Here is a 14829-nt window from a genome sequence, read left to right as displayed (position 1 = left end):
ATGATTGACGATCTATTTGACATTTTCCTTGTCATGCTTGCAGATACCAACATACATAGTATAATGAAAAACAAATACAGAGCTGAAATCGTTCATAGTAAAATTGTTACTTATCTCTAGTTGCCTATAGTAAGAAATTGGACGGATACCACAGAGAAATATCACATGATCCAGTAACCATGAATATGGCTTTATTTGAGACCCTTTGAATTAAGACTTCCACCTAATCACAAAATATGTTTACTCTTAAGGAGTAGGATGGTTGTCGAAGCTAATTGGCAAGAAGTCGATGTTGAGCAAGTCCGACAATACCATGTGCTATAAAAGGCTTAGTAAGAACTTTCCTGTTTATGGAGGCTAAATTCCCACAATATTAGCATATCCTATCCTATTGGCTTGCCCATTTGATAGAGAGGACACCCTAACAACAAATGCCATATACTCTGCCTATAGCGCAGGAACTCAAAGAAATACAAGACCAAATTTAGGGGGTCGCTGTGAACAAGTACGATGCATACATTGCCTTAAAGATGCATGATCCCACAGAAAAATTGCGGCAGCTTCAAATATTAGGACTTAATGTTCAAGATATAATGCATGCAATGCAAGACTATTACCATAATTGAAATTGCCAATAATTGGCAAATTCAAAATGTCGTATAAATGAGCAAACACAAAAATTTAAATGTCAAAAAGTTAACAGCTAATTGACCAACTGCACTAACATACATCACAGAGATTCAGATAATCTTTTTTTCCCATGTACACAACTTAGTCAATCTATAGTTTTTGTTCCATAATAACTGCATATTATAATACAAGTAGTCAAGCAGAATAAGTTTTTAAAAAAAAAAATCTAACTCACTTGTGTTAATAAGTGTTAGAAGCATTTCCTGTGAACCACAGATGGCCCAGCTTCATCATAATCTCCCTTAGTAACATGCTGATTTTGAGGGAATACAACTTTAGCGAGAATGGCACCTCCCACCCATGCTGAATATTGTGCCAACTCAGCTGGCATGTATTCTGGCGCCTGTAACGGAAAGAAGAGAAATTAAACTTTATCTATTTAAAATACCTTGCAAACAAACACATGAAAGAAGGTAAAAGGACAATTCAATTATACAGCAAGCAAAAAGAGTAAACATTTATATTACTTAATTTCCTTGATTTTAAATAATATTACAACATAAACTCATACGCAAAATCTATTTGAAACAAAATATCACATGGCCACACCAGAAAAATTCAGTGCCACTGATGACTGATGATTTATGCCAAAAGTCAACTAAATAAACGCAACCTACATTCTTCAACATTCAAAATCCTTTTAACTTATGAATTGATTCTGAATAATTATTCCTCAGTTCTATATTGTTTGTTCAAACTTCAATAAAAGTAGCAAGCTTAAATCACCTACAATTTCTTATGTTTGGGGACAGAAAAGGAAACTGACAAGCTGCGGATAAAGCATTTAGAAATTGAAATCCTAAATGTCTAAAACCTGATCACTGTTTATGCACCAGCACCAGCAACCAGGATAAAAATGAGACATTATCATCATCTAATTTACATTTGACTTTTCGCAGAGCCCCATCAACCAAGGCCACTGCAAAACTATTCGTAAGTAAAGCTAATTACCTTTACAAGTGAAGGGCGAATAGACGATGAGCACAGGTTAGCTTCTTTCTGAAACCTATCTTCAAAACCTGCAGTAGGCATCAACTTAAAAATGTATCAACTGCTAAAAAACAGCTTCTCCTATTTAAGTAGCCACAGTAGACAATGCCGAAATTGGAAATCAAAGATGATTCCTAGCCAACCAGAATAACTGCATAAACTTGGATTAATATCAAAGTTACATCTCCATTTCATTGTAACATAAATCAGCTCACCAGGCATAGCAGTTATGCCACCACAAAGAACAGTATTTTCCAGCAGCTGCCGGTGGTTATCAGAAGAAACAGTTGAGATTGTGCGTACTAGCTGCTCAACAATCCCATATTCCTCTAAGCCCAATATATAAGGTTGAAATAAAGCCTCACCAACAGCATATCTTTCTCTTCCGATCTTTATCACCTGTCACCACATTCAAAGCTCTTTGAGAATCTTAACTGACATAGCAAATATAAATTCAAAATGTATCGGGATCAATTGAACATCCATCCAAGTTTACTCCTCAAAGTGCAATCAATTTTGTAAGGTCACGTATTTGTTGCAGAGTCAGAAAGAGTTACTATTAGGTATCAGATACAAGAAACAAACACTTTCATGCTAAATGTCCATTCATGTAAGCTCGGTAATTATATCAATGACTTGATGCATCACTACACTTATCAAAACCGAGAACAAATGAAAAAGAAGACCTTATTCTATTAAAAAAAAGCATCTAGAATAGTGACCTTTTTGGCTAGGACTGATCGACCATTAAGATCAGAAACCTCACAAAGTGTCCAGGTTCTGATCCCAAATAGCCTATAACCAAATATGGTTAAAAAAAAACAACTGGTTCTCACTGACCAAGCACCGACTAATAAACTTTAGGTAGAGCAATATAATTTTCCGTTTGAATGGAAATATTACAAACATTATAAAGAGGCAAAATGTCTTAAGCAACACCCATCTTTTAGCCCTTTTTCAATTATATCATGACCTTGTAAAATCGCCAATTTTGTCCAAATCTGCACCATTCGCTTTCAATTGTACCCACAAGTACTAAATTGACCTCTTTTCCACTTGAAAAAAGTTCAAACAAGTCATTTATTTTAAATTATTATAGTGGAAAAAAGCTCAAATAAGTCATTCATATCATATGGGTTTTTTTTTAGTGGAAAAGAGTCCAATTTACAAAATTTGGTACGACTGAAAGTGAAAGGTGCAAATTTGGACAAAATTGACGATTTTGTAAGGTCGGGATATAATTGAAAAGGGGATAAAAGATGAGCATTTTTTAAGACATTTATCCTTGTAAAGAAAGTGATAAATAAGTTTAAACTGAAAGAAGGGATTATATACCTATAAAATCACATGTACAATCAACATACATATTTACCATATTCACATAAATTAGTAGACAAACACAGCTTGTGAACTTTGGGTTGATTTGCATAAAGTTTAAAATCATGTTTCAGGCACTGGTTCACACTGTTTGAATCCTAGAAGTGCTCTTTTCTTTTCAGTTCAGGAAAAATAAACCTTCATAACATTGCTGAAAACACAAACCTGTCCATCAGGAAGTGTATGCTCCTCAGTCTCACTTGACTGTTGGGTCTTCTCATAAGCAACCTCATCTTCAGCACAGCATGCGTATTTTTCTTTTATAATTTCAGCATCAAAGACATTGAGATTCACCGAGGGATTAGATTTAACCAATTCTTGGGCTAATAACTTGGTCAAGTCAATACCACCGATTTCAAATCTTCTTGAAGCAATGTGCTGAACAGCACCTTCAATCACAGGCGCAATATCTGGTAATAAACAAAACAGATATCACAGTTCAGAGGACAGGAGTTGGGGGAACCCATTTCCTAATGCTGCTAATTTAATTAAAACTACTTTCTGTTGCCAATCCACAAAGTGGAAAGCATATGAAACAGTTTTAAAAACACAAAAGAATAAATCCCACCTTTTAACAAAAGACCTCTAGGTTATCCCCAGATAGAACATAACAGGCCAGAATATGAATTGTGAACTATTAAACAACTCAATGAGTTTAACAATGTGAATCATTTACAATAAGGACCTCAATATGTCTAAATCACATAAGAAAACACCATCGTAAGCTTGTTTTACCAGCACGGTTGTATCTATGTATATAATAAATTGCAAGGACTTCTAAATGCATGTGACACCTGTAAGAATTTTAACATTTAATCCATGGACATCATTCATATATATGTTAATGTAAACAGCAGATAGTTCATCCAGCTATATAGCTCTTCAAACATTAAATTTGACTATTAATATACATGATCTATACCAATGTAGCACATGATCCAATTACTGGCACAGTGAAGTTTTGGGTCATGGAATGGTTACTCTGAAAAATAAGTACACAAGCATCCTTTCTTGCAAGCACCACTAATTACTCACCTATGTATTTTAGGCTAACAAATAACTCGGATGATAATAAAAAGCTAGTTCTGGAACTCATTCAGATTAAAAATATATCAGGGAAATTAGTATCTGATCCCGTAAAAAAAGCACCATCTAAATTAACCGTTCTCAAAAGTTTCATTTATCTCTTTCATTCCCATCATTAAATGATGACGAGAAGATTTTTGCCACAACACAATTAGGCTTTATCACATAATCACAAATAAATGTTATCACAAGTAAATGTATACATAAAGATTTTGAATGTAAGGGACATAAAAAAATCAAGCATGCAGAAAATAAAGGTTATCATAAACTTAAAAGTAAAGTTGCTAACCTATCTTCCCATGACCAATATCAACTGTGCATCCAGAAATGCGCCCAACTGCATAAAGTGATAGAACTGCTTGTTCTGATGCATAAAACCCGGAGACGTTAAATGTTTCAAACATCAATTGCACCAACTGTTCTCTGACAGACTGTAGAAGTAAGAGTAACATCTCTCTAGAATTACAAACAATGAAACCCAAAATGGCATAGTATATATAAATATTCAAAACAGGAAATGGAGAAGATGTAATGCCATAGAGAGACGTTAAATTTAGAACTTATGATAGAAAATACAACTAGCTCGTTCTCTGCACTTCCACGGAAGCATAAAAATATATGGAAGGGGAAAAGAACATAGTTTCATCAACTCAACACATACATGAAGAAAAAAAGAAAGTAGATGAAATCTTGCTAGAAAATAAATGTGGTCAAAATTATGCATCACTTCATAGCTTATGGAAGAAGGAAAAACAGAGGAATTGCAAAGTTCCCAGTTTCACATTGTTTAGCAATCTAAAAGAGTTACAACCAAGTTAGAAACATTGAAAATGAAACAAATGTTAAATACTCGACCTGATTATTCTACTAAATCAGCATAGGTTCTGCTTCCTTGAATATTGGTTACTGTTAAACTTTTTAACTTAAATTTTTTAATAATATCATAAGTCCTAATTTGGGACAGAATCAAATCATATGGAAAACTTGTAGAATCATTTCAATTTTGGCAATATGATATCCTCACATTCAAAATTACATTTTCCTTCTGTTTAAGTCAATTGAGTTGAAAAAATTGAACTCGACCAGCAATGTTCAAAATATAATTATAGAGTAATTAGAACTTAACTAGATTTGAACATTTTTCGAATTCTCCAAACAAGATGCAATACTCTCTCACATATTCGGAAGGGAAAAAAAAGGAGTTAACCCACTAACCTTGGGGGTATAAAGTGGATCAGTAAACAAAACTTGTCCTTCATTACCCTCTTCCCATTCAAGGCCAGTGTAAAGAACATATTGCATCAAATCTTCCATAGCATCCCAATCTCTAATAAAACCTCGACAAACAGGATCGACAACAACATCCTCAAACACCGCATTATCACCTGAAGAACCATCTTCAACCAATCGTTTCATTTGCGTCGGAAATATCTGCCCCAAAAATAAATTTTATAAATAAATGACTCAACTCCTCAACCTCAAACTCACAGAAATAATTGAAATTAAAAAATTACAATGCTAAATAATGTCCATATTTAATACGCCAGCAAAAAAAAACAAAAAATCAGAATTCACACTATTGAAAACTATGAATTAGGGCAAGTAAGTTACCATAGGTGGAGCTTGATCGGGAACCGCCGTGCCGGCTTTGAGGAATTTTGATCCGGCGTCTATCACGGCTGCCTCCATTTCTGCAACTTAAATTCAAAACCCTAGCTCAAATTTACAGTTAATTGAAGTGATGTGCAAACAGGAGAAGGAATTTAGAAACGCTATCTCAAGCAAGTGTTGAGTGTGTTCGGTTCACTCGCTGTCTGCTCTAATTTAGTTAGCGGGTAGTGTTTGATTTGAAATGAAATATTTTTCTTTGGTTTTCTTGTTTGTAATAGTGTGTTTTTTTTTCTTAATTTAATTAGGTCTTATAACCAACTTTTTAATTTTTAGTTTTTACAATTTATAAAATTGAAAGTTATATCTCATATCATACTTTTAGATTAAAATGATAATTGAATAAATTAAAAATTTAAACACTGAATTTTTAGTGTTAGAATGAAATAAATTTATTTGATATATGTAAATATTAAAAAATATAGACATCATTAATTTAATTAATTTAAATTTACATTTTTAAATGTATATGATAAATTAAATTAGATCTCTTTTGGATGCAATTTAGTTCATCTCACTAATTTCATTTATATAAATGTTAAAAAGAGCTAACTTGTATCAGTTTGATAATTTTAAGAGTCATATTATATCCAAGGCTTAATCACCAAAAAAATCCCACTTTTTAGCCCCTTTTCAAATGCACTCTGACGTTGCAATTTTTCAGTTGCACCCTAATTCACACCTTTTGTTTCAATTCCACCCTCAAATACTAAATTGATCTCCTTTTTATTTGAAAAAAGTTAAAATAAGCCATCCATTTTTTACTTTTTATGTGAAAAAGAGTTCAAACGAGTAATTTATAATGATTTTTATGAATTTTTTCCGAATGAAAAAAATCCAATTTGATTTGAGGGTGGAATTGAAACCCAAAGGTGCGAATTAGGGTGCAACTGATAAAATTACAACGTCATGGTGCAATTGAAAAGGGGTTAAAAAGTGAGGGTTTTTTTTTTGTGATTAAGCCTATATCCAATTATGATGAGGTTAAAAACTCATATAGGATAAAAGAAACAAAAAAGTAGGAAGGCCTAAAAATAATATATGTGTTAAATAAACCATTCTTTTGCTGTGCAGCTTCTAAGATTGGGGTGATGGTTGGCAAATTGACAACAATTTACAAAAAAATGGAAATGTTAAAGCTTGCTTAGCAACACACAACAAAGCAAAGCAATCTAAGATTTAGTATAGGACTAATTACTTATTAACTCAAGATTATTATTTTAAATTATAATTTATCACGATCTATAAAAATTGTCAATCTGTTTTACCATCTTTTAATTTTGTATAATTATATCAGTACTCAGAAATCACCACTTTTATTTTGTTAGACAATTATAATGTTCTTCCTTTTGCAATTATATTAATCACTTATGACATATACTTATCGTACCACGCCACCCTCAGTCACTAGATCATTGAATTTTTAAACAGTGATATAATTACAAAAAAAAATGATAAATAAAATTGATAACTTTAAAAATTGTGATAGAATTGTAATTCACCGTGAATGTGGAGATTTTATGCGTAACTAACCCATATTAATAATATAATAAAACTTTTCAGATTTTAGAATAAATAACTTTCAAAATTTTAAAAACTTTTCACATTTCATAACTTAACATTATCAATATGATAAAAAAATTAATTTTTAAATTTTTGAAATATAAACATTAATTAATAATAAAAAATGAATAAAATTAAGGCCAAATGTCTTAAAAAGGCCAAACCTTTCATAAAAGTTTCACAAAAGACCCGACCTTTTAATTTTGTCGATTTTGGCCAAAAACAAATTATTTGGTTTCAATTGTGGCCAACTCTCAATTTGATTGCAATTTGCCTATGTGGAACCTATGTGACGCTTATGTGGCATGCCAAATATTGAAAGGTCGGGATTTTTGTGAAACCAAATAATCCATTTTTGGCCAAAATTGACAAAATTAAAAGGTCGGGACTTTTGTGAAACCAAATAATCAGTTTTTGGCCAAAATCGACAAAATTGAAAGGTCAGGACTTTTATGAAACTTTTATGAAAGGTTTGGCCGTTTTACAACATTTGGCCTAAAATTAAAAATTAACATAAATTGAACAAAAAAAAAGTATATTTGATGAAAGCAGCATAATATTGTTGATTTCTTTCATAACTCAACTTTATATTATTGTGTAGATAGATGTTATCAAAGAAGAAAGAGGGGTCAGAAAGGTCAGCAATGTAAACACTAAGCAACCAAGATGTAAACTTTGTAAAGAAAAGCAACAGAGGGAAATTAACAAACAAACATTAGTTTTGTTAACACCAAATTCTGTACAGCTTTATCTACAGACTACAAGATAAAGATATATTATTACTCATTTCTCATACGTGCTGCTTCTTCTGCATTCAGAGGCAAGAGTGTTAGATTATAGTAATCAGTATCCACAAAATTTAGATTATCAGTTGCAGAACTCGTTGATTCACAGTCCTCAATCGGAATCAAGTCAGATCGGAAATCAATTTGAGAATCATCCTCTGCACTTTCCTTCCCTGAATGAACTTCTTCAACACTCCAACCTGGTATGCCGGCCAAAAGGGCCTCGAGGGGAGAGTTGGAATTCAAGTTTTTTTGAGATGTGAACTTCACTTCCAAGATTGGAGTTTCGAAATCCACTTGGGCAGCAGAATCCGAAAATTCAACAGCATTCTGCAGAATGCCTTCGTCAGATCCTTCTTCAGGGATTTCTGCACAACTTGTTGATTCAATCAAAACAGTGCCTTCTTTTGTAGTGTCAGAGCTATCATCAGTCTTATATCTGCAACACTTTATACTGCCTGTCCCATCAGTAACTTCTCCGATACTTGTATCATCAGTTAGCTGATTAGAACTAGTTCCTGCCATACCATGCATGACTGGTGCTGCAAGGCCGTAACATGTCTCCAAGGGACTATATTGTTCCCCCGAGATTTGCTGCAATTGTTCCATGACTTCTTCTTCTTCTGTTTCCACACAGTTGTTATTTTTAAGTGACCTTGTAACATTCTCATTGCTGTCTTGAGAACATAAATTAGATAAAGATGAAAATGAACTTCTCTGTTGCTCCATCCCTTCAGGTTCACTGAAACCATTAGAAGGATCTGTGAATCTTTCATATGGACCTTTTGGTGAAGCTGCATCATTTTCATCATTGTTGTTTCCGTCGTCATTTGGAAAATCGGGAGCTTTAACTTCAAGAGTTTTTAAATATCTTGGGGACAGGATTGAAGTTGATGATAGGAACCCGGCAAGAGCAGATGCTAAAGCATCATCAATTGACATAGCACGCTTTTGATTTTCCTTTGGAGAATCCTTCACTGGTTCCACCACAATTTCTTCTTCTTCTTCTTCTTCTTCTTCTTCTTCTTCATCACAGTTTTGAAACTCTGGAGCTGTAACGACAAGACTAGGATGTGATTTTGTCATATTCACTGAAACAGGGGTATCATCAGAATGAGTAGATGACATAGCTGTAAATGAATCATTCTCATTAACTTCACAAGCTGCACAACCAGGATCCACACAACCACAGTTGTAAAGGGAATTGGTCTCTGATTCACTGCATGAGAATTCAGGAGCAGAAATTCTTGTGCAAGAAAGAAATCCAGAATATTGGGTTTTCTTCATGAGCACTTCAAGTTGCTGCTCTACTCTTTGAAGCCTATCATCAATGCTTCTTATAGGCTTCAACATACAATCCTCAAATCTTAGGAACAGATCTTCAATTCTGCTAACTCTAGAAACAAGCTGGTTCAAAACACCTTCAATATGATTGTGTGATATGTTAGGCTTTCTCTCTGCATCTGAAACTTGCGGAGGAATCTCAGGCTGGCTTTGAGTGGCATTAGGTGTAACTGTATCTTGCAACTGCACATTCTGCTGATACGAAGAACTAGAAGTCCCTTCCTGCTGAACTTTGTTTCCAGCATCAGTTGGATAACATGGTTTTGGTTCAATTATCTTCGAGCTTTCTGTACTCATTCTATCAGTACCGTGTTTATCTTGAGCTGGACCAACACTTGATTTAGATAATTGCATCAGTGTAGGCATAAGCATTGCCATAAGAGAATTTCCAGCAGAATTTTGCATTTGACCAGCATTATCATCCAGACCAGCTTCATCAATAGGATCAGCAAACACATAAACTTCATCAATACTAACAGAACCTTTATACTGAAGTGAAAGAAACCGCAGTGTAATGGATAAGCAAGGGGTTGCATCAGTCATCTCTGCTGTAGCTTCATATAAATCCTGCAAGTTTATTCATTCAGCAATTTTGCAAGATATTAAAAAAAATGACGATTCAATTGCTTCAGCATTTTAATACTTTAGTATGACTATCAGTATACATGAGGAAAATCCATCCTGTTTACAGAAGTTAATATTTTTTCAAAGACTATGGCAAAAGGCCAGTGTTTTTAGAATATCCGTCGAAATTTTCCATTTGTACCACAATCTGCAGACTGACATGACTGATAAGTCTATCGCACCTCAACTATTATTTGCAAATTTTCTATTTTTCTGCCCATTCCCATTCTCCCCCTCATCCAACTGAAATTAGTAAGCTCTATTTCTCTTCCATATAGGTCAATTTGGCATTGTGAATTATGACAATGCTCTTGGATTTTTTTCTTTATTTTTATGGGGGAAGAAGCTGTCCAAGCTGCTTCTTCAAAATCACATGGTTAGGGGAAAGCTCAAAGTTCAACTTTCCAAAAACCATAGACCAGGAAAGCAAAGAAAAAAAGCAATATAACAAAACAAACTGATATTCCAAACTAGGACAACAAAAAGACATGTCTTTTATGTTAGAACACAGCATCCTGTAAGTAGATAACTAACTTGCAAACAGTTGTATACAGAACATACCACAGAGTGAGTAGATAACTAACTTGCAAACATCTAAGGAGGGATGCAATCAAGTCAAGAAGCCAATAATAACAAAAATTAAGAAAAATTAAACACAAAGAGAACATGGCTGAATAACTCTTAACTTTACCAAATCTGTAAAAGCTTTAAAAGTCAATACCTGTAACTCTAATCTTCTTCTTCCTTGGCTTGTATTAAAATTTGGTGACAAATAACTACTTTCATTACCCATCACAGGAGAATCAACCATTTTCACCTCAACCCAGTCATCTTCACTAGCGGCCAGGTTACTACTACTGCTGCTACTACTTCTGTGTTTTGCTTCCGCAGGTAATTCTTTAACAATTTCTGCAGAAGTGCGTAGCACTTGTTCATCTCTAGTAGCTATGCCACAGCGAACAGTAGCCAGATACTCATTGCTACTATTTAATTCAGAGGTATAATATATTTCATAAACCCGAGCCGTACTTCGAACATAAACCTGCTGCACCTCATGCTTTTGTTCAAAAGTAACTGCAATGCAATTGCAAGAAATGATTGGTCAGCTTTACAAAAAGACAAGTTTCCTTTCAGCTACAATATAAAGAAAGTTAAAAATAAGTCTTTTGTAATGTCACAAAATCTGTTCTAATCATGATAAAAGATGGCAAACAAAGCATTTAGCTATTAAAATTGGCATCGATGTAGAATCTGTTTTTGTCTACACAGACATTTTATTCAATCAATGTTTCCCGTTTCGGGAACATTTCGGCCACGAAACTTCATTTGTTACATAGAAAACCTTATAAATAACACGGTTCTTCCATGTCTGTATCCGTGCTACTTAGTTGACTATTGAATTCCTTCATCTTTACCCTTCCGTTAACACTATAATCTTAATAATTGACAGCTGAATTTCACATAAATGAAAAAATAAAAACAAGAATCACCATCATTTAAACAGTTATAAACTACTGATTCACATACATAACACAAATTAAACAAAATCACTCAGTAAATAAGATTAAATTACAAAAAACATAATTTTTGTTACTCGACAAGCTTAAAACAAAATTAAAAGAGCTCACAATTCTAAAATTTTATATAATTCATATATTAAAGAAAAAGAATCAATAATATTTCCAAAAAAAAAATCGGAAAAATGAATAACGTACTGGTGATCTCGCAGGGAGTGGAATGATCAGGTGAGGTAGAGCACAGAACAAGAGGAGATTTAGCAGCAGTTGAATCGGAGAACTGGTCGTTGATCGGAGAAAGAGATGACTCATAGGCGACGGTGTTTGTAAGAGAACCAAAAGCGACGGTCCAATTCGTCTCCGCCGCACAAGATGGCGTGTTATCGTCGTTGGTATCATTCGTCTCAGGCGTTGCCATTGTTGAGTGTGGAGAGATGAGAGCTACTAAATTACTACTTATTGTGAATTAATTTCAACAACACTTTGGGCGTGATTTGGAAGCTATAAACCACACGTGTGACCTTTTAATAAAAAAACTTTTTGCTGTTGAGGATTAAATGAACAAAAAAAAACAATCAAACATATAAACCGCAAAATTTAGGATAATTTTCATCAACGGGTCCCCAACTTTTTTCTCTATGCCTCAATTGTCCTTAATTTTTAATTAATATATCGACCGGATTTCTATCTAATATCAATATCACAACCATCTATATCGTCTAATTTTTTTGGCCTGATGGTATTAAAAACTAAGTTTTTGATATTTTTCAAAATTAATTCATCCGAGTTATAAGATATTCCAATTGACAACTCTTTTTTTTATCAGTCTTTTAAAAAATTAACATATTCAATGGTTGTTGTAGATATAATTAAATTAATTTTGAAAAAATTGATAAATTTATAATGAATTTGTCAAGTTTGAAAAAATTTGCAACTTTCGAAAAAATTAATATATTTTTAAAAAATCTAAAAGGTTTATCTTTTTGGCATCATAAGACCTTTATTTTAACATTGTTGCTATATGTTGATAGAACGTTTAAATTCTATGTTTCGTTTTTAAAAAAAATAGTAATAATACTCATAACAGACATAAAATATAATTTTAACAAAATAAAAAAAATGAACAAGATTGTATTTCTACTCCTTTTATTTTGCACATCAAAGCTTAAAGTAGGAACTTACGCGGACATTTTAGATTTTAAATTCAATCTTTTTAATGAATTAGTGTCGCTTTACGTGTTTTACACGTGTCTTGTAGTGTGACTCGTCAAATTATCAAATGAAATTTAAAATAATAGTTAATCTAAAATAGTTTAGCTTATTAAATACTTTAGAAATAGTTCATCTCAAAATAGAATATGGAACTTCTTAAACGGGACGGAGGGAGTAATATTTTGATAGTATACTCTCGGATATCAACTCCATAAATAATACAATTTATGTTCCGATAAAGGTAAATAATATTATAAAATAGACTATTTTTAATATGTAATTATTTTTTAATCATATAAAATTTTAATTAAAATAAAATATTTTAATAGATTACTATTCTAATTATTCAATATTTTATATTTAAAATAATTATTAATTAAACATAAATATAAATATAATTAGCATAATCATAATAAATGTAATTATCATATTTATAATAAATATAATTATTATTAATTGACGAATTACACTACGAGCCACGTGTGAAACACGTAAAGAGACACTAGTATAGTATAAATGGCTAATAATCACCCATGGCACCTCAACTTTAGGGGTACGGGCGCTAAACCCCCTGAAGTTTAAAAACGGGCGCTAAACCCCCTGAACTTTGAGGCGGCGCTCACAAAACCCCTTTTGGACGAAATATGACCAAAATACCCCTGGCGCCGTTTTTTCAGTCAACTGACATTTTAAAAAAAAAATTCTGACACTGCCATATCATCTGACACGTCAGAATTATACCTTAAAAATTTGAAAAACCCAAAATACCCTTACTTTAATTTAGAAAAAGACAAAAAAAAAACTCAATCTAATGAATTAACCCAACAACTGACCCGACCAATACCCCAACCCGACCGACTCGACCACCGCCGGAAAATTTTCCGGTCATCTTCTCCGATTTAAAGATGACCGGAAAATTTCCGGTCATCAAAAAAATTTGTTCCTCAGAGGAACAGATCGTCCGATCTGTTCCTCTGAGGAACAGATTATCTGTTCCTCATGAGGAACAGATCTGTTCCTCATGAGGAACAGATCTGTTCCTCATGTTGAGGAACAGATCTGTTCCTCAACATGAGGAACAGACCGATCTGTTCCTCAGGGAACAGATCGGCGGCGATCTGTTCCCTGAGGAACAGATCAGCGCGATATGTTCCTCAGGGAACAGATCGGCAGATCTGTTCCTCAGGGAACAGATCTGCAGATCTGTTCCTTGAGGAACAGATCTGAATCTGTTCCTCAGAGGAACAGATCCGACGATCTGTTCCTCTGAGGAACAGATAAAGATGACCGGAAAATTTCCGGTCATCTTCAAAATGGAGAAGATGACCGGAAAATTTTCCGGCGGTGGTCGGGTGACGGGTCGGTTGGTGGGGTGGTGGTTGGGTCGGTTTTTGGGTTGATAGATTGGTTTATATTAAATTGGGTTGGTTTGATTTTTTTTTTTAAATTAAATTAGGGGTATTTTGGGTTTTTCAAATTTTTAAGATATATTTCTGACGTGTCAGATGATATGACAGTGTCAGAATTTTTTTTTTAAAATGTCAGTTGACTGAAAAAACGGCGCCAGGGGTATTTTGGTCATATTTCGTCCAAAAGGGGTTTTGTGAGCGCCGCCTCAAAGTTCAGGGGGTTTAGCGCCCGTTTTTAAACTTCAGGGGGTTTAGCGCCCGTACCCCTAAAGTTGAGGTGCCATGGGTGATTATTAGCCAGTATAAATAATTATAAAATATAACAGTTGTACCACATCAATCGTGCAACAAACCAATTAGTGAATTAGGCGTTCACTATATTAAAATATTTAATAATAAAAAAATAGTAATTAGAAATTTCCTACCGCAAATGCTATTGAAAAAAAAAACACATGTACTAGTTGGACCTATATCTAAATATTTCAATCATATTCACATATCTATAGATTGCGTCTTCTCCTTAGTGGTGCCAAAACAACATAAGAGATGAGAAGCAATGAAAAA

General features: G+C 33.5%; 2 protein-coding genes across 2 annotated transcripts; both read right to left on the bottom strand.

The window, feature by feature from the left end:
* Positions 1 to 680: 680 nt before the first annotated feature.
* LOC126660523 (actin-related protein 7) lies at positions 681 to 6021 on the bottom strand. Its single transcript, XM_050354082.2, has 7 exons — positions 5755 to 6021; positions 5359 to 5574; positions 4433 to 4574; positions 3223 to 3467; positions 1896 to 2079; positions 1642 to 1709; positions 681 to 1033 (listed from the first exon to the last, which is right to left on the bottom strand). The coding sequence occupies exons 1-7, from the start codon at positions 5830 to 5832 to the stop codon at positions 881 to 883; spliced, it is 1086 nt and encodes a 361-aa protein (XP_050210039.1). The 5' UTR covers positions 5833 to 6021; the 3' UTR covers positions 681 to 880.
* Positions 6022 to 8075: 2054 nt separating this feature from the next.
* LOC126660520 (uncharacterized) lies at positions 8076 to 12158 on the bottom strand. The gene is made up of 3 exons (XM_050354076.2): positions 11843 to 12158; positions 10849 to 11201; positions 8076 to 10070 (listed from the first exon to the last, which is right to left on the bottom strand). The coding sequence occupies exons 1-3, from the start codon at positions 12060 to 12062 to the stop codon at positions 8154 to 8156; spliced, it is 2490 nt and encodes an 829-aa protein (XP_050210033.1). The 5' UTR covers positions 12063 to 12158; the 3' UTR covers positions 8076 to 8153.
* Positions 12159 to 14829: the final 2671 nt, after the last annotated feature.

Source organism: Mercurialis annua, linkage group LG8, assembly GCF_937616625.2.
Source record: "Mercurialis annua linkage group LG8, ddMerAnnu1.2, whole genome shotgun sequence".
In the NCBI taxonomy this organism is placed as follows: domain Eukaryota; kingdom Viridiplantae; phylum Streptophyta; class Magnoliopsida; order Malpighiales; family Euphorbiaceae; genus Mercurialis; species Mercurialis annua.
Note: the sequence above shows the minus strand (reverse complement) of the source record. Positions and strands in the feature narration are given on the sequence as shown.